At 41.0% G+C, this 26128-nt stretch overlaps 1 protein-coding gene across 2 annotated transcripts in view; it reads left to right on the plus strand.

Moving 5' to 3' along the window:
- Rpn3 (regulatory particle non-ATPase 3) overlaps positions 1-25330 on the plus strand; it is an 82146-nt gene extending 56816 nt beyond the window's left edge. For both annotated transcript variants that reach the window (XM_080284979.1, XM_080284980.1), the window contains 3 exons: positions 14790-14978; positions 16665-16847; positions 24925-25330. In XM_080284979.1, coding sequence (XP_080141105.1) covers positions 14790-14978; positions 16665-16847; positions 24925-25002 — 450 coding nt within the window. In that variant the 3' untranslated portion in view covers positions 25003-25330. The remainder of the gene's footprint in view (positions 1-14789; positions 14979-16664; positions 16848-24924) is intronic.
- The last annotated feature ends 798 nt before the right edge of the window (positions 25331-26128 follow it).

Below are 26128 nucleotides of genomic sequence, written 5' to 3' on the forward strand. Positions count from 1 at the left end.
ATGTGTGAAAATAATTGGGGAAAAGTTAAGAACGGCGAACATACTCAGCCTATGGGCCGGAGCATAGGTGTTGTCACCGCATGCAACACATCGTAACTTTTCAAAATTCATTTTCTCCATAACAGTCAGGGTTTTAACACTGAATTATAGTATGGGTTTCCTTAACCTTTAGGCTACAAAACTGGATAGAATTTACATATATGTTTGTTACAGTGTCTCTAATAACATACGAAATAATAAACAAATCTGACGTTTTTAGGTGATTTTCATAGTTTTTTCGATTTACTCGAAAACTATTGGACGTATCAACTTGAAACTTTCACATATGAAAGATAGTGAAGTTCTGCATATAGGCATGTCCTTTGCAACTGCGCGTCATGGGAAAAAATTTTCACGGTGATGGGAAGTTATGAGAAGCTAGTTTTCACGTAAATAAGGTTTATTCTGGCTTCATTTCTGTACATTTATTCATGTTTTATGTTTTTTTTTTTTTTTCTTATATGATAGTATAAACATCAGCAAAGATGATGGGAAGCGATTTATAACAATTCAGTATAAGCACTTTCCGGGGGTAAATTGGGCCATAGAATTTTTTTCCTTTCCGCGCGAGCGGAGCCAGCCTGAGCGAGGTTTTAGTTCTGTGCGTGGAACCAAAACTTACTGAAATCTTTTGGTGCGCGAGAGGGTTAACTGTGTGTACATTTCCAACATTCTTTATTTCCATGCAGGCTGTTACCAGAAACATCTCAGTGACCTCACACATCAGTTTCGTGTTCTCTCAGTGTTCAGGTGACAAATAGTCTGTGTACCTCAGCACCTAAGTATACATGGTCTAAGGGTGCAGAGTGTTTCTCCTCACATGGATCTGTGTCTGTTATGTCTGATGTTGAATTTATTACCTCCTGTTTGTAATAACACCTAAGTGTGTCCCTGTACAAAGTTTTGCAAGAGTTGTACAACTTGTGAACTGTTGACTGTCTTCTGGAACATGAGGTTCATTTGTGTAAACTTTGGATGTATGAATGTCAGGAACATGAAGTACATGTGAACAGAAGGATCTTGTAGGGCTTCGTATATAGCAGAAGAAGCTGACATCCTGTCCTCTAGGTGCTTCTGTGCAAAGTAGAGTGTGAGGGGCTGCCATTGTTTCACCACATAATTTACAGCCATCTGCAATGACAGCAGTCTTGTTTGTGCAGCATGCAGTAATTTGTGTGGTATAACATCACAAAATGACTGGAAGTCTTGAAATCCATTCTTTCGTTTTGCACTGTGAGAGAAATATGTATACAGTATATGTTTCTGATTAGATCTTCACATATACAAGGTAGGGTCTTTGGTGCCTGTGATGCACACAGATGTGTTGAATGACATAAGCACCTGAAAACTGTCACACCCTGAGCAAACTCAAGGAGATAGATAGAAAGTGAATTACAGTATAAGCACCATTGATATTGCTTGCACCATTGGCAGCAAATTGTCTGTTGGTATGGAGTGTTCCTCAAAATAGTTCATTATTAACTGAAACAGATGTTCTCCTGTGCATCCTATTGCCTTCTCTGTGGTGTTGTCATTTGTTGCGTCATATATAGTCGACAAATCAAGAAATTTTGTTTCAGTTTTACCAGTTGCTTGGTTGAACATTTTAATCACAATTGCACAGCTCTTACAAGTGTTGATGTCTATTGTTTCATCTATAATCACAGAAAACTTATTTTCTTTCATAGCATCATATAGCTGGTTCTAAGATACCTTACCTATGTTGTTTAGTACACGTGGAGCCTTGGTTCTCTGTAGTGATAATTGGTTTGCAATTTGTGAGTCCGGGAATATATCTTTTAGTAGTGATGTGAGGTTATCAATGGAATTGATAGAACATTTAAGAGTCGAGATTTCGGTGACCATGGTTGACCTACACATGATGCAGTAGGCCTTATTCTCATCATCATCATCCACCTTCCTGAGCCATCCCTTGAAGTCTTCATCTCATACCCACTCATGGAACTTCTGTTTTGGCATCGTCACATCCAGGCCGAATGTTTTGCAGCTGTACAAGAGGTTGATTCCTGTTAAGTTTACCATTGAAAATCCAGTGACAATGCGTAAAAGAATGGCCACCATGAAGTATTGTGTTTTGAGAATGAACTTATCCCTTATGGTCAAATAACCATTTATCATGGGGAAGGAGAAAAGCAGAGGTGGGAGTGGAAGACAAGTGGGGGTGGGGAAGGATGGAGCGACAGGAAAGGAGACAAGAAAACCAAAAAGCCCTACAACCCCCCCCTGCCTTCCTAGTCTCACTCACTTTCACTCAACCACTCTCCTTCACTTGCCCACTCACCACTCTTACCACTCTCACTCACTCAAACATACACACACACACACACACACACACACACACACACACACACAGGAGACAAGCAGGGGTGTGGGAGGGTGGGGGGATGGAGAGGGAGGCAACCAAGGGTGGGGGAGGGCAGAGGGACAGGGAGGGAAACATGCCTGGCAGTGCTGAGTGTGGTGGCGAATGGAGGAAGGACATGGGGTTGGGAGAAGAGAGGGGATGGAGAGAGGGTGGGAGGACCAGAAGAGCCTTGTTTCAAACAAAGGAAAGCAAACAGCAACAGGCCTTGTGGTCCTTTCGAGGCTGTTTGTTACAGAGTAGACTATGACTACGAGATCTAACTCTACATGCTGAAGGTTAAGGATAGTAAAGCAAGAAGGCTTCCCCCACCTCCAAACCCCTCCAGTTAAAACTGGTCAGAAAAAGTGAGAAAAACCACCTTGCAGCATGGAAAAACTGACATCGAATTTTCATAGGAAAGACTGAAATGGAAAGTTACTTTCTATAATACTTTATCTATAAGCTACATGTATGAATAACCTGAAAGAGAAAGTAGTAAAGTAAAATAAATAATCGAATAATAAATAACGCATGAGAACATGTATGGGTACGGTGAGTTAACGGGGCATCTGCGGACACAGCGTGGAAATTGCACAGTGCACAGTGTGGATGTTCAGGGGTGGTGCGGCAGCCTTGCCTGGCACTATTTCGGTAGGCAGCAGTCAATCAGGCCCCAGCTTCATTCATTCCACTGAGATTAGGAGCTTTCCCATGCGGGACAAGCACATGAGTCACCTCCTGAAGCAGCGACCCCTGGTACATGAAAAAAATCCCGATGGTGGTCACTGAACTAACAGGGACCCTCAGTGATCCACAGCCTATCACAGGTCGAAAGTATGATTAGTGACCGTTAACTCAGGGCTATCTGTGCATATACTATATTTGCATTCATAAATTGATCCAGGCTCTAAAAAAATAAAATAAATTATACAAACAAGCGTTTTATTCAGGAGTAAACATATTAAGCTGGGGATTAGTCAACAAATACTTATCAAGGTGACCTTTAAAGGTCAGTACTGTATTAGAATTTACTACACTGGAGGGCAATTTATTCCATATACAGTATTTACAACTCTATTCAAGATGAAATGCTTAGCTTCATGCGACTGGAATCGATTGCCAATTATTTTATACCCATTGCCTCTAGTATAATTCGAGTGATCAACTTGGTACAGTAAACCCTCATTATACGATGGGGTTCCGTTCCTGAAAACCCCATCGTAAAGCAATCCATCATATAGCAATCCCATTATAACATGGAGTCAATGGGGATACGTTCCCAGACGTGCCTAAACTCTCACATACACACACCTTAGCACTCACATACATGAAATATCCTTATGTTTAAACATTTAAAGTAACACATTAATAGTGAATAAAGAGAAAAAACGCATGAAAACTACAGTATACAATAGATCTTACCTTTACTGAAGCAAGCAACGGTTGTTTATGTGGTTCCTAGACAATTCGCCATGAAGTCGACAATTCGTCGTCATAATATGGACGTTCCCTGTCAGGACAATTCCCTGTCATTCTATAAATATACTTATTACTGATTAACTGATACTTTAATAACTAATTCTCAGGGGGATCTGTCAAAGTCTATTTTCATTCAATAGCATTGGCTTTGGATATCATTTGTAAGTTGCACTTTTAGACAATATTTAACTTGTTTCTACCTAGCTGTAGTTGACTTTGAATTATGTTCTAGCATCACCCACAGCTGTTTTCATTAATTTCCATTGGTACTACAACATCCTGGGTATATTTTAAAACGACTTTGAAGAGGTACAAGTACAGTACTAAAAAACTAGTGTACTTCCTAAATAAACTGATATGAAAATAAACGACAGGGAATCATCCTGACAATGAAAAGTCCCGATGGCGAATTGTCTTGTTATTGTTGTGATGGCGAATTGACTTGATGGCGAAATATCCCGAAACATTTATATAGACTTAACATGAAGATTATTTGTATAATTCCAAAGTATGTCGATCGTTCACTTAAGGTAATTAGGCATTTATATAAATGCCAATGTCTCGTATGTAGCCTTATGCTAAGATGAAGGATCAATCATAAATCAGCTAATTCACGTTTCAAAATATTATTATTTTTCATTTAATGCCCATGATTTGATGCCATATTTTACATTTACTATATAAACAATAAACCATCATCACTTTTATAACTTACATAATTAAATAACTAGTGTACTTGCTAAATAAACTGATACGTAAATAAATGATGGGGAATCGTCCTGATGGCGAATTGTCCCGACTTAGCCTCACAGTCACAGGGACTTACAGCCCTCACTCATCAATGTCAGAACTGCCTGGCTGGGCAGGGCTAGCTAATGAGGCTGGACCGGTGGACAAGTGTGTGTGGTCTAATGCCGACAGTGTGAGGACGTTTTTCTTGCGTTTGCACATTCGCTGTTCACTGAGCCGCGGATGATCCATCGTTGTTGCAAATCGTTCCCTTTGTATAGTGGGCATAGGGTACTAAAATTTTGACATTGTATAAGCGAAATATCGTACAAAGAGGCATCATATAACGAGGGTTTACTGTAATGGGTACATGGAATGTAAGAGGAGCGAATGTGATGTGGTGTGTGGAAGGAAGAGAAGACGGAGGGGGGTGCAAGGAACAGCGTGGTGGACTGAAGAGGTGAGACAGGCTGTGGCACAAAAGAAGAAAGCATACAATGAATGGATGAGAAATAGGGGCGTGGAAGAAGTTGAGAGGCAGAAGAGAGAGTTATATGTAGAAAGAAAGAGAGAGGTGAAAAGATTAGTAAGAGAGAGTAAGAAGAGAGTGGATGAGGAATTTGGAAGGAATTTGAGTGTAAAGTGGAGGGACTGTAAGAAAATGTTCTGGAGAGAGGTGAAAAGAGTAAGACAGGGTGGAAGTGAAGTTAGCAGGGGAGTGAAAGATAAAAATGGTAGATTACTAGTGGAGAAGGGAGAAAAAGTGAGCAGATGGAGAGAACACTTTAAGGAATTCTTGAACGTAGAGGATGGAAGTAATGCGAGTATAAGTGGCTGGGGAATGGCTGGGAGAAGGAGGGAGGTGAGAAGACAGGAAGAAATCAGTAGGATTGAAGTTGTGGAAGCAATGAAGAAAGTTAAATCGGGGAAAGCCCCAGGAATTGGAGTGTGTGGTGAAATGCTGAAGCATGGGGGAGAGATAGTAGTAGGATGGATGTGGAAGATGTGCAGATTGGCCTGGGAGGAAGGTAGAGTCCCGGATGATTGGAAGTCAGGTATAATTATTCCTTTGTACAAAGGAAAAGGGGAAAAAGAAGTGTGTGTTAATCATAGGGGCATTTGTCTTCTTAGTATAATAGGAAAAGTGTATGGTAGGATACTTATAGACAGAGTTAGAGAAAGAACAGAGAAATTAGTTGGAAAAGAACAGGGAGGCTTTAGGAAGGGAAAAGGTTGTGTAGATCAGATATTCATTCTTAGATCTTTAGTGGAAAAGTTTCTAGAGAAGGGAAAGAAGTTTTATGCGGCTTTCATGGATTTGGAGAAAGCATATGACAGGGTGGATAGACAAGGATTGTGGAAAGTGTTAAGAATATATGGTAGATGGGAAGTTGTTGAATGCTGTGAAGAGTATGTACGATGGTGCGAAGGCTGCAGTGCGTGTGGATGGTGAACTAAGTGAATTTTTCTCTTTGAAAGTTGGTTTGAAACAGGGATGTGTCATATCTCCATGGTTGTTCAATCTGTACATGGATGGGGTAATAAAAGTACAAGATAGGGTAGTGGATGTTGGAGTGGCCCTGGTGAGTGAGGATAGTGTTTGGAAACTCCCTGTACTGTTGTTTGCAGATGATACTGTGTTGTTGAGTGAAGACGAAGGGGAGCTGGAAGGCTTGGTGGATGAGTTTGAGAGTGTGTGTAAGAAACGGAATCTAAAGGTGAATGTAGGGAAGAGTAAAGTGATGGTCTTTGAGAGAGGTGAAGATAGTGAATGTACAGCGAGGTTGGATGGTGAGGAATTAGAAAATGTGAGTACGTTTAAGTACTTGGGTAGTGTGATGAGTAAGGATGGAGGTTTGGAGGGTGAAGTGCTTGAAAGGTTTACAGCAGGGAAGAAAGGTTGCTGGTTCTTTGAAAGCAGTGATAAGAAACAGGGAAGTGAGCATGGAAGCGAAAAAGTTACTACATGACAGTATTGTGATACCAACTCTAACATACGGAAGTGAAGCTCGGACATTGTTGGAAGGACACAAGTCAAGAGTGAGAGCAGTGGAGGAGCCTGTGGAGTCGCGTGGAGAGACAGGCTGACGAATGAGGATATAAAGTAGAGTTGTAGTGTTGATGTGGATGTGATAGGAAGCTTTATGAGGAACACACTGAGGTGGTTTGGCCATGTGGAGAGGATGGAGGGTGAAAGACTGACGAAGAGAGTGTATGTGAGTGAGGTGGAGGGGGGAAAAGGGAGGGGGAGCCTGAGGATGAGATGGAGGGATAGGGTGGAGAGGTATATGAGAGAGGGGGGTGTGAGTTGGGAGCAGGGCAGTGAAATGGCGGGGGACAGGGCGACTTGGAGGCGATTTGTTTGTGGCCACCCGAAACGGGATTGAGGCATCTGGCAATAGATAGATAGATAGATATACAGTAATCCCTCTACTTTCCGGACGCCCACTTTCCAGACATCCCCTCTTACCGGACATTGTGGGCTTGGACCATTGGAACCGAAAAATGGCCAAAAAAAAGAAGAAAAATTCCAAAAAAAATCCGAATTTTTTCCCACCTGTAATTTGAAATTGCCGCGCAGCGCCAAACAGCTGCTTACACCATGGCCCCTTCATCCCTTCCTTACTCCCCCCTCCCCCCTCCCTGTCAGGGTTGCCATTTGTTATTTTTCATTACCAATTGTGGGCCAATTTGGTAATGAAAAATTCATTTGGTAATGAATCAGAATAATGCATTACCAAATGGATTTTTCACATGTATGAGGATACACAGGATGGAGATGGTGGATTGTTTGCTCTCTCTGATTAATCTGCCACCCTACATAGCGTGAAAATAATCAACATGCTGTTAATTATAAGGAGAGTGATTACATGTATTTCCACTTGTATATAAAATTAGTGAAGAATAAATGCTAGCTATACGAATTTGGTAATGAAAAGTTAAATTTGGTAATGAAAGTAATGAGATTGGTAATGTGGCTGTTGCGATCTGGCAACTCTGTTTCTCTGACATCAACAGTTACTCCCTAACTTCGATTGTGAATAGATGCTTATCGAACTGGAAGCCACACGTGCTTGTTTTTTGTGAATAAACAATGAATATACTGCAATACCTCGCCTCTAGACCACATGCAAATTTACAGTGTTAAGAAATCTTGAACTTAAAGTGCAAAGGATCAACTGTGGAGTGCAAACTGGCAGTTAGAACTGCAGTGGTGCAGTTAAGAACAATGTGCATTGTTAAACAATTAAAACTCACAGTGCAAAGAATTAAGTGCAGCACAACACTGGATTACTGTATGTGCTTCAAGAGCGTTTTCACCACTGCCAAAACCTTAGAAAGGCAGCCACAAACATGATGTAAGTACCCTGGCTGAGGTACAGTCACTTCTAATTCCTCATTCTTTGGTTCCTTTTCATTTATTTCATGCTTTATGTCCATTATTGGTGTGAATAGGTCTTAAATAGGTTTAAATAGGTGCTGTGCATGTCCGGTAGGGAGTTATTTAGGTGGCTTTCAAAGTTAGGTTGGTTAGGGTCCATAAGTACCAGTCCAGGAGGCTGGTGCCCACTATCCGGACATGCCTTTGGCTCCATTACGTCGGAGAGTGGAGGGATTACTGTATATATATGTGGTAGGTGGGGGCGCTCACCATCCACTCACTCGATGTAGTGCTGCTCTCGGGTGTCTGCCCTTTCCTCTCCAGCTTTCTTTCCTTCCATTCTCTTCTGTCTTTCTTAATTCATTCTTTCCTTGTCCTTCTGCGTACGGGTGACTTTACACTCCCTCTTCTATTTTTCTTTCCTTCATTCTTTCCACTTCCTTCAGCCTGTGGGTGACTCTACACTGAGTGATAAGCCAAATGGTTTCCTGTGCACCAGGAAACATTTACTACGCTGGGTGATAACCATATAACCAAATTTTGATGCCTGGTGGTTTAGTGGGTAATTATTGCGCTCCAATCGGATTGAGCCGGTGAAGGTTAATATCCAAGGGGTGGTTGGGGTTGATTGCTCATGTAATGCTACTCGGGGATGAGTGAGGCTGGTCATGCTCATCTTAAATATTGGGACCAACTGCCTAGCCCCGGGCTCCTACGCTCCTCATGGAGCAATGTAGGATTGGATGATGGATGGATGGATGGATATATATATATATATATATATATATATATGTGTGTGTGTGTGTGTGTGTGTATATAAAGTAATCCCTCTAATATCCGAACGCCCAATATCTGAACATCCCCACTAAGCGGACATAATTGTCCTGGGATCCAGTATTCCCAAAATGGGCCAAAAACCGCAAAAAATTAAAAAAAAAAAATCTGACTTTTTTTCCCTCCTGTAATTTGAAATTGCTGCTTGGCACCGAACAGCTGTTACACCATGGTCCCTTCACCCCTTCCTTCCTCCCCCTCCCCTGTCAGGGTTGCCATTTGGTATTTTTCATTACTAAGTGTGGGCCAATTTGGTAATGAAAAATTTGTTTGGTAATGAATCAGAATAATGTATTACCAAATGGATTTTTCACATATATGAGGATACATAGGATGGAGATGGTGGATTGTTTGCTCTCTCTGATTAATCTGCTACCCTACATAGTGTGAAAATAATCAACATGTTGTTAATTATAAGGAGAGTGATTACATGTATTTCCACTTGTATATATAATTAGTGAAGAATAAATGCTAGCTTTACGAATTTGGTAATGAAAAGTTAAATTTGGTAATGAATGTTGAGGAGATTGGTAATGTGGCCATTGCGATCTGGCAACTCTGTTACCCCGCCATCATCAACAGTCACAGCCAAACTCTGATCGAGAGCAGATGCTTATAGCAGTGCAAGCCACAGGTGCTTCTTTTTTGTGAATAAACAGTTAATAAACTGCAATACCTCGCCACTAGAACACAAAGGAATTTACAGTGTTGTGCAGTGTTAAGAAATTAGAATTTAGAGAGCAGAGGATTAACTGTGGACTGCAAACTGGTGGTTCAAACCAGTCCAGGAGCCAGGGACTTGAAAGTACCCAGAATGTTTAATATTGTATAAACTCACCTCTAAAACCTCATTTTATGGTTCTTTTGCATTTATTTCAGTCTTTTATATCCCCTATTGGTGTGATTTGGGTCTTAAATAGGTGCAATGCATGTCCAGAGGGAGTTGTATAGGTGTTTTTCTGAGTTAGGGTCCATAAGTACAAGTCCAGGAGGCTGGGGCCCAATATCCGGACATGCCTTTGGCTCTAAAACGTCGGATATTGGAGGGATTACTTATATATATATATATATATATATATATATCTGTGTGTGTGTGTGTGTGTAGATAGATAGATAGATATAGATATGGATATATATATATGTATATATATAGATAGATATATACATACATACATACATACATATATGAGGAGCGTAGGAGCACGGGGCTAGGCAGTTGGTCCCAATATATAAGATGAGAGTGACCAGCCTCACTCATCCCTGAGTGGCATTACTTGAGGGGCACTTGTGTTCTTAATATAATATGAAAAGTGTATGGTAGGATACTTATTGACAGAGTTAGAGAAAGAACAGAGGAATTAGTTGGAGAAGAACAGGGAGGCTTTAGAAAGGGAAGAGGTTGTTTAGATCAGATAGCCTATTCATTCTTAGATCTTTAGTGGAAAGTTTCTAGAGAAGGGAAAGAAGTTGTATGTGGCTTTCATGGATTTGGAGAAAGCATATGACAGGGTGGATAGACAAGAATTGTGGAAAGTATTAAGAATATATGGAGTAGATGGGAAGTTGCTGAATGCTGTGAAGAATATGTATGATGGTGCTACGGCTGCAGTGCGTGTGGATGGTGAACTAAGTGAATTTTTCTCTTTGAAGGTTGGGTTGAAACAGGGATGTGTCATGTCTCCATGGTTGTTCAATCTGTACATGGATGGGGTAATAAAAGAGGTACAAGGTAGGATAGTGGATGTTGGAGTGGCCCTGGTGAGAGAGAATAGTGTTTGGAAACTCCCTGTACTGTTGTTTGCAGATGATACTGTGTTGTTGAGTGAAGACGAAGGGGAGCTGCAACGCTTGGTGGATGAGTTGGGGAGAGTGTGTAGGAAACGGAATCTAAAGGTGAATGTAGGGAAGAGTAAAGTGATGGTCTTTGAGAGAGGTGAAGTCAATGAATGTACAGCGAGACTGGATGGTGAGGAATTAGAAAATGTGAGTACGTTTAAGTACTTGGGTAGTGTGATGGGTAAGGATGAAAGTTTGGAGGGTGAAGTGCTTGAAAGGGTACAGCAGGGAAGAAAGGTTGCTGGTTCTTTGAAAGCAGTGATAAGAAACAGGGAAGTGAGCATGGAAGTGAAAAAGTTACTACATGACAATATTGTGATACCAACTCTAACGTATGGAAGTGAAGCTTGGACGTTGTTGGAAAGACACAAGTCAAAAGTGAGAGCAGTGGAAATGAGTTATTTAAGAGAAGCCTGTGGAGTCACATGGAGAGACAGGCTGACGAATGAGGATATAAAGGAGCGTTGTGGTGTGGATGTAAATGTGATAGGGAGTGTTATGAGGAACACACTGAGGTGGTTTGGCCATGTGGAGAGGATGGAGGATGAATGACTGACGAAGAGAGTGTATGTGAGTGAGGTGGAGGTGGGAAGAGGGAGGGGGAAGCTGAGGATGAGATGGAGGGATGGGGTGGAGAGGTATATGAGAGAGGGGTGTGTGAGTTGGGAGCAGGGCAATGAAATGGTGGGGGACAGGGTGACGTGGAGGCGTTTTGTTTGTGGCCATCCCAAACGGGATTGAGGCGTCTGGCAATAGATAGATAGATAGTATATGTATATATATATAGATAGATAGATATACAGTAAAACCTCTACAATTTGGTATCCTTCAAGTCGGAAACCTCTACAACTCGAGAAGGCTCCAAAATATTTAAAAAATCATAATTAAAAAATTCCCAAAAATGCACACGTGAGAGGAAGAGAGTCGGCAAAAATCCCCCCAACTCGGTAAGATGCTGAGTTGTACAGTAATGTTTAAGTGTTTAGTGCTTAGTTCTCCAGTATAGTACAATATATAGTGTTAATTGTGCTTTACATAGTGTACAGTGACAAGTACAGTACAGTAAAGGTGTGCCCAAAACTGATCTTGAGCCCCCCTAACACCGCCAAAAACTACCAAAAATCCTTCTCCATGCCTGGAATACACCCTACAACTGGATGGAAACATGGTAAGGGAGCTGTTACTGTTTATTGTAAAAACTTTTAATTTTTGTCCCTTTTTATCCATTTTTCCTTTTTTTTGTGTGTGTGTGTGCTGGGGGGGAACTTAAAGTTCATCCCTACAACTCGGCAAATAGGCTAACTCGACAAAGCTTGCACATGTATTATGCCGAGTTGCAGAGGTTTTACTATATATATATATATATATATATATATATATATGTATTGGTGAGTTCAGATAACTGGGTAAAGCCATAGAGAGGATAATGTGCAAAAGAAGTGGAATGTAGAGTGACATAAGGAAGGAAAGTAGCTCGTGCAATGAAGGCCTTGATAAGAAACAGGCATGAGTGTTCCAGCTGCACGAGGCTTACATGAATGAGTGTTAGTGCCAAATTTGACATATGGGTGTGAGACTATGGTGTGGCATGAAAATGAGAAGTCAAGAGTGAGAGGAATGGAGATGGGACTGCCAAGGAATGTATGTGGAGTACAGAGAGTGGATAAGATAGGAAATAATGTGATTTTTGAAAGATGTAGAGTGAGGAAGGCCGTGGACACAAGAATCGAAGAGAATGTACTGAGATGGTATGGTCATGTGGAGAGAATGGATAACAATAGAATGGTGAAAAAGGTATATCTGACCGAATTTGAAGGAGGAAGGAAGCAAGGCTGACCAGGGAGAAGGTGGAGAGATATGGTCGATGAGTGTGTGTGGAAGAGAGGTATGGAAGTCGATGAGGCTAGGGGACAGACAAGAGATCAAGCTAGCTGAATGAATATTGTGAGAAGTGCATGATCAGAGATTTGGCACCCCTTTTTAACGTGGCAGCGTCCGGATTGACTCTATCGGATACGTTTACGTGAAGCTACACAACCTGGTGAATGTTTTTGGCGTATCCAATAAAGCCAGGATTCTGGGGGCTTGAATGATGAGTGAATGGAAGCGTGGCCCATTGGATTTGACAAATTTGGGCTGTCTGGACATTGCTACTTCTCACCTTGCCCTAGGGTGGGAAACGAGGTCTGGATGATGATGATGATGATGATGATAGATAGATAGATAGATAGATATAAAATTCTTACTGATGGGAGTTGCTAGTGGGAAAGTGTGTGTAATTTGGTGATGTGAGCGAGCAGTTGCTTTGATAATAAGTAGGCCCCTCAAACCATCCAGGTGGAGTGGTGTGTACAATAAACCCTCTGAATGTATAGGTAGTCATATCCTAGGGTAGCTGTAGCTGTTGGGCAGTTGCCTTGACAGTAAGTTGACCTCTCAAACCAGCCAGGCTGAGTGGTGTGTACAATAAACCCTTTGAATGCATAGGTAGTCATAACCCAGGGTACTGCGTATTGCTAGCCCACACATGCGAAGGTCCATATCCCGTTAACAAAATTTAATAAATCTAATGTGTTAACTAACCCTCAGACCTTGTCCCCAACTTGCATATGACCCCATATGCGGTAGGCTACAGATTGGCTACGTAAGGGCATAGAATACTGTATAAAGTAAAAACAGACAAAAGAAAATGGAATTAAAAATTTTGAATGGGGAAGAAGGGGAAAGGAAAAGCTGTGTGAGTGACCAGTTTCATTCATAAGGGACCTCTGTCCCAAGTACCATGCGCCATTGGCAAACTTCTTCCACGCTTGAGATGTCCTTGCTACTGCTTTTTTTGATAGCATTGGGATTCTGTGGACGTGGAGAATACTCATCCAGAGGGTAAACTGTATGTTGTCAACTGACCCTTGCTGTTTACAATATATGAAGTGACTTTGTACTCATGTTAGAACTGTACCCAAGACAGATTAAAAAATGGATATTACTGCAATTATGTACTCAGGCATACAGTGCTTTCGCTTGATTTCCATTATCCTTCTCATTACCCCTACCATTGTGCTTTTTAATCCTATCAGGTCTGGGCTGAGCAGATTATGTTTGTGCTAGAGCGAGCCACTCTCGCATTGACTCACATCTTCACGTCGCGATATTTTTCTTTTATCGCTCTTATGTAAACACACTTTTCATAATAGAATGTTGGTTTTGGTGTCATTTGAAAGCTGGATAGTTGTACTTCATTGCAGTATGTTCAAAAAAGGAAAATAAAGAAAGTAAAAAGCCAAAATGACGAGTTGAAGTTTGGTGAAAAACAAAAATTTTATACCTTGCCATAGAAAACTGTTTAGCAAAATAAAACAATAGATATATAAATGTGGTTTAAACCATGAAAAATTACAATAAATTACCTTTACAGTGATATATAGATTATGGTTATTTCTGCATTTTATTTTACAGTAAAGCAAAAGGAAAAACATGCACAGTTTTTTATGATTCTGTGTCACATAATCACTTTGCGATCTTTTTCTTTGATTGGTCAGTGTAAATACACTTTTTATGACAGGATGCAGGTTATGGTGTTGTTTTGAAGCTGAATAGTTGTATTTTATGGTAGTATATTCAGAGAAGGAAAACAAAGAAAATAAAAAGTCAAGATGACGAGCTGAAGTTAGGTGAAAACAAAATTTTATACCTTGCCATAGAAAACTGTTTGGCAAAATAAAATAAAATAAAAATAAGGGTATATAAATCTGGTTACATGCAAAACACTTAAATCAAGCACACTGTGACATCATGCCTGAGTCTCTTTGTTATGACATGTAAATACAATTTATGGTGAATATTTTACGAAGGTATCATAAAATGACGAATAAATTCGTCTTCAGAATCTTTGAGGTTGGGTCTGAAACGACGTCATAAAGCATCGTTGGAACCTCAGAGGGTTAAGATGGCTCGAAATTCTCAGTTCTGAAAATAAGTCAGGTGAAGGCTGTAGATATTTAAATCCATGAACAGAAAAGCCACAGACTGTAAGGTATTAATGTCCTACTCATTGATGTAACTGTAAAATGTAATTTTTGTAATTACAGTACAGACATAATTTCTGCTTTGTTTCTCCTTCAACAGTTCCAGGAAGACCACACATTCATGCTGATCTTGCGTCTCCGTCACAATGTCATCAAAACTGGCCTTCGTGCAATTGCTCTATCATATTCCCGCATTTCCCTTGCTGATGTAGCTGCCAAGCTCACTCTAGGATCTCGAGAAGATGCAGAGTTCATTGTTGCCAAAGCCATCAGGGATGGAGTCATTGAGGTTAGTATTGATTGAGATGGAACTAAGAATTTTGAAAGCTTTAATGGTGAGTGAAGTGATATATGGCTTATTTCATTAAATACACTGTTGATATTATCTCCTACATACTTGTTTCCTCTCCTTGTTCTGCATCCAGGCCACCCATTTGTATTATACAGTACAACCTCCCAACGCTAAACATTCAGTTTCCAAAAATTTCCACTTTCCAAAATATTTTTTCTTGCAGTAGGGGGGTGTTGATGTCATCTATCCTTGCACAATCTGTGCATATTCAAAGACAAAGTTTATTTGTGGACAAGCATAACAACAGATAATATTCCCGTATTTAATACAAGGTACGGTACACTGTTGCCTTTACTGCATTTGGTACTGAAGGCTATTTGTTGCATGATTTTCTAGTAGTTATCATTATTATTCTACAGTAGACCCTCTCTGTAATGGACTAATTGGGTGGAAACTTAATACAAAAAAGCCAATAATTTATTACAGTATGTCCGTTGGTCCCCCCGAGGTATGTTATTGCATTTACTGCCTTTGGTACTGAAGCCAATTTGTTATATGATTTTCTAATAGTTATCATTATTGTTCTACAGTAGACCCTCCTTGTAGTGGACAAATTGGGTGGAAGCCTGATACGAAAAAGCCAATATCATCATAATCTATTATGTCCGATGGTCCCTCCACAGGTGGGATTTCAACCATATGTTTGAAAAATTAGTGCAGTAGCATATTCTAGCATTAGAAATGAAAACTGTAATCCATTTTACACTAACCTGGCCCATAATTTTGTCCTTTTGCTGTTTTCTTCACATCCTTGTTATTGCACTTTCTCACTGAACATGTATTGAACTCCATTTAATGGACATTGTTTAATATTGTGTAAACTCACCTCTAAAACCTCATTCTCTGGTTCCTTTGCATTTATTTCAGTCTTTTATGTCCCTTATTGGTGTGATTTGGGTCTTAATTAGGTGCTATGCATGTCCAGAGGGAATTGTATAGGTGTTTTTCTGAGTTAGGGTCCATAAGTACAAGTCCAGGAGGCTGGGGCCCACTACCCGGACGGAACCACTTTTCAGACATGCCTTTGGCTCTATTACATCGGATAGCGGAGGGATTACTGTACATCAACGGGAGTCACAGTGACAAAACGTTCAGACGTATATACATGTCAATGGGAGTCGGCGGGTTAAGTCCTACATCCCATCAGTCGAGGTACATTAAGTCAGGGGTCGACTGTACTTTCCTAAAGGTTCTATTTTCCATAAAGCCTTTTGACCCAAGCATTTTGAACTTGAAAGTTTATACTGTATTAATAATTAGGATGGGAAGGAATAATATGGATTTACTGCTCACCCAGAGCCTTTATGGGGCGAGTGACTGTACACCCTCGCGTTACTCGATGCTGAACTACAGACCTCATATGAGACACAACGAAGGTCAACATGGGTCAAGCTGCAAGTCTCATATGAATTACAGTTTACATTGATTATGAAACATTGACTCAGGGGAGGTACACTACCTGACAAAGAATCAGCTCAGCAGAGATTAAATTTGAAATAAGCAGACTAACTCCAGGTCACTGTTCCTGAAGGACCAGTGTGAGATTAGAGGATGGACGAGATAGGATGATGTTCATAAAATGAAAATTAAAAAATTAATTCTGTACATTTACTTTTGTTCCAGGCTGTAATGGATCATGAGCAAGGGTACATGCAGAGTCGGGAGACAGTTGATGTATATTGCACAAGGGAGCCTCAGTCAGTCTACCACCAACGCATTTCATTCTGTCTTGATGTCCACAATCAGTCAGTGAAAGCCATGCGTTATCCTCCCAAGTCATACAACAAGGATCTAGAGAGTGCAGAGGTAGGTGCAGTAGATTGATATTTAACTCCCCTCTCCCCCTCCTTTTTCCCCCAGTCAGGACAAATGCAGCAAAACCTCCACAAGAGATCTTGGAGAGTAGTTGGATGAAGTGTTTGGATTACCGTTGCTCATTTAGGTTTATGGTCAGTTGAACAAGGGACCACAACAAAAGCAAAAACCTATAACCACGTTTAGTAGTTAACACCATTTCCACCTGCATATTGGTGCTTGTCAGCAACAGCATTGTTATTAGTTTCAAACTTATCAGATCTATAATTGTGGGCAAGATCATGTAGAAAGATAATAAAGCTCAAGGTCAGTGTCAGTAGTGATGAAAAATACAGCTTTGATTGACACTTTCTTACTTTACAGTTGAATATCTAGGTGGTAAGTGGTGGTGACCATCATCCACTCACCTGATCAATTGCTGCCTTTTTCCTACACCCTTATCATTCTGTCTCTGTGTCTTCCCTCCTCTCTACCTATATCCCATTCTTTCCTGTCACTTTATTACAGCAAGTCCTCGTATTTGGACGCATTTTACTTCGACGCCTCATTTTTTGTGCAAGAAAAGTTTCCAAGTTGTTTCACAATTCGTGAATTTCCCCACAATTCGATGCTCCCAGCCGGCAGTCGACAATCAGCAGACAATGCGTACTAATGCTTAGTCTAGGCACTGCCCATTTTTTTATGCAACAGTTTTCCATGATCTTTATACAGCAGGTCCAGCAGGGCAGTAGACGCATGTTTGTTATTGTTTATAATCGTAACATATGATCTTCAGCTGTGTTGTGAATACACAGCAGGTCCAGCTGGGCAGTAGACACACGTGAGTTTTTTATTGTTTGTGATCGTACTGTACGATCTTCAGCCGTGTCGTGCTACTATTTCTTAACAAAGAATCATTACATGTTCCTCGTAACACTATTTATTTTTGTTTTGATGGACATATATCTGAAATGGATGTAAAATAAAGCTTATTGATATTAAAATTAGGAAAGAATAATAACTGTCCCAATACAGAGATGGTAGACTCAGCCCACCAATTTTTTATTCTATTTGACTTTATTACACCCTCTCTTCCTTGTAGCAGAGAGTAAACTATCCCCTAATTCTACTAACTATCAAAAATTCTTCGACTATCTTACTTCTACGATGGAACACATTCTATCCATTTCTCCTTTCTCAGAAATCTCCATTCTAGGAGATTTCAATGTTCTCCACCACCTTTGGCTCTCGTCTCCTTTCACTGATCCACCTGGTGAACAAGCCTACATGTTAGCTATCCTTAATGATCTAGAGCAGCTTGTACAGCACCCAACCCATATCCCTAACTGCCTTGAAGAGAGCTCAAACTTACTTGACCTCTTCCATACAACTAATCCTTCTGCTTACACTGTTAATCTTTTCTCTCAGTTGGCCTCCGATCACAACCTTATCACCTTAACCTGTCCTATCGCTCCGGTACGGCCTGTGGACCTTTCAAAGAAATGTCGTCTGTGGCACTGTGGAGCTGCGGACTGGGAGGCCCTCAGACAGTACTTCTTTGATTTTCCCTGGAATGATTATTGATTCCATGGCCGGGAGCCATCTGGGTGTGCCTTGCGCATTACGGAGGTTATTCTCTCAGGCATGGAAGCATACATTCCTTTCTCATATCCTTTGACTAATGCAAGAAAGCCTTGTTTTAATCACGTTTGTTCTAGTGCTGTCTGCAACAAGGAGAGGGCCTATAAAGGGTACTGGAGCCAACCCACCCCAGAATCACATCTTTTATACATTTCTGCTCGCAATCGTGCTAAGTCTGTTCTTCGCTCTGCTAAAAGTAATTTCATCCGTACTAAATGCTTTCAACTCTCCAACTCGAATTCTTCCCGCTCCTTCTGGTACCTTGCCAAAAACCTTTCTAACAACTTTACCTCATCATCCTTCCCTGCTCTTTTCTACTCTGATGGCTTTGTAGCTATTTCTTCCACTGATAAAGCAGTTCTCTTCGCTCAGACTTTCTCCTCCAGTTCTACCTTAGACGATTCCGGTGCTGTTCCTCCATCACTTCCTCATGGCTGACATTAAAATTTCTTCAGCTGATAGATTTTCTGCCATCACAGGCCTCAATACTAACAAGGCATATGGCCCTGATGGAAGCCCTTCTGTTGTTGTGAAGAACTGTGCTTCTGTGCTTACACCCTGCCTAGGCAAACTCTTTCGCCTTTGTCTATCAACTTGTACCTTTCCTTCATGCTAGAAGTTTGCTCTCATTCAGCCAGTCCCAAAGAAGGGTGACCGTTCCCAACCCTCTAACTATCGTCCAATTGCTTTAACATCCTGTATCAAAAGTTTTCAAGTCAATTCTTAATAGAAAAATTTTAAAGCATCTTTCCTATCACAACCTTCTTTCTGATCGTCAGTATGGGTTCTGTCAGGGATGCTCCACTGGCAGTCTTCTCACCTACCTTTCAGACTCCTGGTCATCCTCCTTTCAGGACTTTGGCGATAGCTTGCCATTGCACCTAACATCTCAAAGGTTTTCGATCAAGTCTGGCATAAATCTTTAATTTCCAAACTGCCCTCTTATGGTTTCTACCCTTCTGTCTGTGCCTTCATCTTTAGCTTCCTTTCTGGTTGTTCTATAGCTGCTGTTGTAGACGGCCATCATTCTTCTCCTAGATCTGTCAACAATGGTGTTCCTCAGGGTTCTGTCCTATCACCAACTCTCTTCCTTTTATTCATCAGTGACCTTCTAAGCTGTACATCTAACCCTATCCACTCATACGCTGATGACTCCACCCTTCACCTTTCCATTCGGTTCCCGCAACGTCCATCTCAGCAGTTACTTCAACAAACAAGGGATGAGGCTATGGCACACCTAATGTCTGACTTGGCTCGTATCTCTGACTGGGGTAAAAATAATCTTGTTGTTTTTAATGCATCAAAGACTCAGTTCTTACACCTATCAACCCGACAAAATCTTCCACAGGTGTATCCACTGATGTTTAATAATATTCAGCATAATCCTGCATCATCCTTGAACATGCTTGGGGTTTCATTTACTCGGGACTTGTCTTGGAAAGAGCATATTACATCTCTTGTAAAATCTGCTTCTAAGAGTTTGGGTGTGCTAAGCTGACTCCATTCCTTCTTTACCCCAGCACAATTGTTGACTCTGCACACGGGTTTTATCCGCCCGTGTGGAGTACAACTCTCACATGTGGGGAGGTTCCCCACATACAGCTCTTCTCAATAGGGTGGAGTCAAAGGCTTTTCGTCTTATTAACTCTCCTCCTCTTACTGACTCCCATCAACCTCTGTCTCTTCGCCACACTGTTGCATCATTATCTCTTTTCCATCGCTACTTCAATGGTCACTGCTTCTCTGAACTGTCTGCATGCATTCCTCCACCTCCATGACGGACACGTAGCACTCGTCTAGCAGCAAACTCTCATCCCTTTTCTGTCCAGCTCTCTAATGCAAGAGTTAACCATTACTCCCAGTCCTTCATTTACGCAACAGGTCAACTCTGGAGCTCTTTCCCTCTGTCTGTATTTCCTGCTTCCTATGTTCTCCAGTCTTTCAAACGCAGTGTGTCCAGGCATCTCGAAATGATAGGGTCTTGAATTTGGCTCTCTCTTGTATTTTGTTTTTCTTTTGGAGGGAACAGTTATTTGAGGCTCATGGCCTTTGGTTCCTTCTTCCTCATAAAAAAATAAATAAAAAATCTATCTATCTATAGCCCGACGCCCTAATCCCGCAAAGGGTGGCCGCAGACAAAACGCCTCCAAGTCACTCTGTCACCCACCATTTGACTACCCTCCCCCCAACTCACCCCCCCCTCCCTCATATACCTCTCAACTCCATCCCTCCACCTCACCCTCGGTCTACCTCTCCCTCTCCCTCCCTCCACCTCACCTACATACACCCTCTTAGTCAGTCTTTCATTCTCCATTCTCTCCACATGTCCAAACCACCTCAGTGTATTTCTCCTAATCTTTTCAGCCACATCCACCTCTACCCTACAACGTTCCTTCACTTCTTCATTCGTCAACCTGTCCCTCCACGTCACTCCACATGCTCCTCTCAAGTAACTCATTTCCACTGCTCTCACTCTTGACTTGTTCCCCTCTTGCAAGGTCCACGCCTCGCTTCCATACATCAGGGTAGGGATCACAATACCATCATGCAGTGACTTCTTAACTTCCATACTCACCTCCCTATTTCTCATCACTGCTTTCAGTGTACCAACAACCTTTCTTCCCTGCTGTACCCTTTCACGTACTTCATCCCCCAAAGTTCCATCCTTACTCATCACACTACCCAAGTACTTGAATGCACTCACATTCTCCATATCCTCACCATCCAGCCTCACTGCACACTCTGTGACTTCATTCCTCTCAAACACCATAACTTGACTTTTGTTTACATTAACTTTCAGCTTCCTCCTCCTACACACTGTCCCAAATTCATTCACCAATGCAACTCCCATTCATCTTCACTCAACAATACTGTATCATCAGCAAACAGCAACACCGGAAGCTTCCAAATCTCACCCTCATTCATTAGGGCCAACCCCACATCCACTGCCCTACCTTGCACCTCCTTTACAACCCCATCCATATATATATTAAACAGCCATGGAGACATCACACACCCCTGTTTCAGTCCCACATTGAGATCAAAGAACTCACTCAGCTCACCATCCACTCGAACCGTAGCCCTAGCTCCCTCGTACATACTCTTCACAGCACTCAACAATTTCCCCTCCACTCCATATATTCTTAATACCTTCCGCATACCTTGCCTATCTATTCTGTCATAAGCTTTCTCCAAGTCCATGAAGGCAGCATACACTTTCCTTTCCTTCTCTAGATACTTCTCCACTAAACATCTTAGAACAAATATCTGATCTACAGACCCTTTTCCCTTCCTAAATCCCCCTTGTTCTTCTCCAACTAGCTCCTCTGTCATATGCCTAACCCTATCAATGAGTATTCTACCATATATTTTACCAGTCACACTAAGAAGGCAAATACCCCTATGGTTACCACATACTTCTCTCTCCCCTTTTCCTTTGTACAGAGGAACAATTATACCTGATTTCCAGTCCTCTGGAACCCTTCCCTCTTCCCAAGCCAATCTACACAACTTCCATATCCACTCCACAACAATCTCACCCCCATACCTAAGCATTTCACCAAAAAAATAAATAATAATAATGTTATAATTTCTCTCTTCGTTTTAGTGACTAAGAGGGCACATAAAACGACCGGGGTTTAGTTGACCTACTTTGATGTTGAAAATTAAATCCATCCATCCATCATCCAATCCTACATTGCCCCATGAGGAGCGTAGGAGCCTGGGGCTAGGCAGTTGGTCCTGACATTCAAGATGAAATTAAATAATCTGGTGAAAAGTGGCAGCTTTTCCTTTTTTTAGTGACATCGGGAAGTAGCCCACCCACTCTTAACACATCTTCACTTGCCACTCAAGCCAGTCTTCACTTTATCTCTGGTAAGGATTTTTGTGTTGCAGCTCTTTATAACAGTTTTGATGTCTTTTCAGGCACATGTTTATTGTGTTATGCTGTTGTAGCAGTAGCAAATACTCGTCATTTAATTTTGGGTAGGGCCTGTTTGGTGTTATAGTACTTTCTGATAGGGTAGGTACAAGTCCCACCGGAACGCTCCTCTATTGTTCCCATTGATTCTTAACTTCACACTTCGACTTTTCATGGTTCGTGAGGTTTTGGCAGAACATCCAAGCCGCGAAAAACGAGGATTAACTGTACTTTTCTTTCCACTTTAGATGACTTCATGTTGAGTGACAAGCCTGCTAACTAGACAGAGCCAAATCTCCATACTTTTCTCCCAGCCACAAGGGAACAGTTTCACTGCATGGGGAGGCCTTGCAGGGGCGGTTGCCTGCCTGCAGTTGATGGGTCGGCTCAACCAGTCAGACTGGGGTTGATCAACAGCAGTTGAATATTTTTAACAGTAAATTAACTCTCATCTTAAATGTCGGGACCAACTGCCTAGCCCCGGACTCCTTCGCTCCTCATGGGGCAATGTAGGATTGGATGATGGATGGATGGAATTAGCTAATCATGAAACATATGTATATGTTATGTGTCATGTATTATGTTATTTGAATCAGCTTAACCCTCTAGACTGAGGCATACCTATCTAATGGGATGTCAGTTCTGTGGAAGAAGTGAGAAAAATAGTTCTTTTTTTACTTAAAGAATTTTCATATAAGTTCAATGTAGTGCTGCTCTCGGGTGTCTGCCCTGTCCTCTCCTTCATCCTTCTTTCCTTCCATCATCTTCTGTCTTTCTTTCCTTCATTCTTTCCTCGTCTTTCTGCCTGCGGGTGACTTTACACTCCCTCTTCTTTCTTTCATTTCTTCATTCTTTCCTCTTCCTTCTGCCTGTGGGTGACTTTACATTGAGTCACAAGCCAAATCGTTTCCTGTACACCAGGAAACCATTTACTGTGCTGGGTGGTAACCATATAACCAGGTTTTGGCACCTGGTGGTTTAGTGGGTAATTATTGTGCTCCAATCGGATTGAGCCGGTGAAGGTTTATATCCAAGGGGTGATTGGGGTTTATTGCTTACGTAATGCCACACAGGGATGAGTGAGGTTGGTCACTCTCATCTTAAATGTCAGGACCAACTGCCTAGCCCCGGGCTTCTACGCTTCTCATGGGGCAACGTAAGATTGGATGATGGATGGATTAATTAAACATCCATCCATCATCCAATCCTGTGTTGCCCCATGAGCAGTGTAGGAGCCTGGGACTAGGCAAGCTGGTCCTGACTTTAAGATGAGAGTGACCAGCCTCACTCATCCCTGAGTGGCATTACATGAGCATTAAACCCCAACTATCCCTTGGATATAAACCTGCACTGGTTCAAGCTGATTGCAGCAAATAAATTACCCACTAAACTGCCAGGCGCCACTATTTGGGTATACATTTACCACCCAGCGTAGTAAATGGTTTCCTGGTGTACAGGAAACCATTTGGCTTGTCACTCAGTGTAGAATCATCAGTAGACAGAAGGAAGAGGAAAGAATGAAGGAAAGAGAGACAGAAGAGGAAGGATGGAAAGAAGGAAGAAAGAAAGGAAAGGGCAGGCACCCGAGAGCAGCACTACATCGAGTGAGTGGTTGGTGAGTGTCCCTACCTACCACAAATAAAATTTTGTACATGCTTCAAACCAGGAAATGCAAACAATGTGAAAATTTTTTGAGATTATGGAAGGTATGGTGCAGGCTACTGGAGAGTGGTCTTAAGGCATGTTGAGGCAGAGGGTTTAATGCGATAAACATGACTTTCATATGTGAATTTTTGGCAGTTTGATTAGAATATGATATAGCTGCAGGTATGTTTGTCCCATGTTGGTAGGATTCTGCATACCACATATCATAGAAAACACAGCAACAACCAAACATATCATAAACAAATTCCTTAGTGAGTACTGGTAGATAATAGTCTGACTTTTTATCTTGAGATGACTCCTACCAGACACACAGAACAAAGAACAAACACCCCACGGACATAAACCTGTGACTGCAGCAGGCCTCAGATTAGGATACCACCTTTCCTGAAAGAACTGTGCTTCAAACACAATCAAGCACTGTGTTCAAACTGCCCCAGATATTCACAGAACAAAAGCATGGAATATTCAGTACTTTGCTGCCCTGGTGTAACACAGCTATATACAACATAACTTGTATGAGCAATCTTGGAAACATTCTGTGGCTGTGGTGAGGTTCTCCTGGGAGAGTTCTCAGGGGGCAATGAAGTAAGTAATAATTTGAATTGGATAATATATTGAAGTCACTTACAGGAAGGTTGTTTGAACTTTTATCCCAGTTCAGGTTTTTCCTCTTTAAGTTTAGCTTGCTAATTTTAGTATGTAGAGTTTATTTGCACAGGTAGAGAACTGAAGAAATTTAGATTTAATGTGTACAGAAAATTGAAGTGAGGCTGTCTTTAGTGTTAAATTTACCTGTAAAATTAAGATAGTATGGTTACAGGCTCTTGGTAAATATATTTTGAATATGGTATTACCTTACAGGAGCGGCGAGAACGGGAGCAGCAGGACTTAGAGCTGGCTAAGGAAATGGCAGAGGAAGATGATGATGGCTTCCCATAGAATGCTGGGGAAACTATCACATGTGCAGGGAAGATGGGAGGGGGGTTTCTTTTTTCTTGACATCTAGTGAAATGATCATAGACTTGTAGTTTCTACTACAAGTGAATTTTTGAATGGTTTATTAATATGAAATCTGTCCATACCTCAAGGGCAAAATATGTTTTTTATATTTATGATCATTTAAAGGAATAGTTGTAGGTAAATGGCTTCAGCTATTAGCAGGAAATAGGAAATGTTATTTATTTATTTATTTATTTTTATTTTTTTTATTTTTTTTTTTAAATAAATAATTATTATAATTTTTTTCCTCATACATAATGTACATATACCACAGTACTACTAACTAATGTTTTGAACATTTCTATCATTGCTTCATTAAAGGCTGGAAATATGAATAATTGTAGTTATTGACCTTTTTTTTTTTTTTTTTTTTTTTCCAGTGAATATTTTTATGTATTATTCCAAATCAGTTCATGTTTTTAAGTGTCAGTTACAGTTTTATATTAATAAATCTCAGACTTGTTTATGCTGTTGTTTTTTATGCTGAGTCTGATGGTACACACCTATAAGGTGTAATTTACAATATATTAAAAGATGTAGAGAATTTAAATACATTTAAACAGGTAGAACAATTAAGTAGTAACTATGTACCTATAGCCAGATGCCATAATCCAGTAAGGGGTGGCCGCTGACTTGCCTGGTGGTTGTTTTACGGGAAGCAACACTAACCCTCCATCAAAACTAACACGTTTTTAGATTATAAGCTGCAGAAATGAAAATTTTCAGCGATGCTGCAGGCATAAGCATGATGGAAGACGTAAAAAATGGTGAAATTTATGAGTATTCTGGAATAAAAGAATGGGCAACAATAAGAGTTAGATGTGGAATTACTGAAAGAATAAAATGGACTTTGGCAGGGATACAAAATATGTGCATAGATATAGTGCCAAAGAAAGCCTTAGAAAGTGAGACTGAAGTTATGTTGAAAGAGACAGACAATTTGTGGTATGATGAGAGTGAAGCAGTACATTGGTAAGAAAGAAGAGGACTGCTTGAGAGAGTGGAGGAGGTATATGATTAAAATAGTAGACTGGAGGCAGTTTTGTCACAGCTATCACTTGTCAGG

The sequence above is a fragment of the Coenobita brevimanus genome, chromosome 103 (genome assembly GCF_032717465.1).
Source record: "Coenobita brevimanus isolate Jiangsu-jjx chromosome 103, ASM3271746v2, whole genome shotgun sequence".
Classification (NCBI taxonomy): domain Eukaryota; kingdom Metazoa; phylum Arthropoda; class Malacostraca; order Decapoda; family Coenobitidae; genus Coenobita; species Coenobita brevimanus.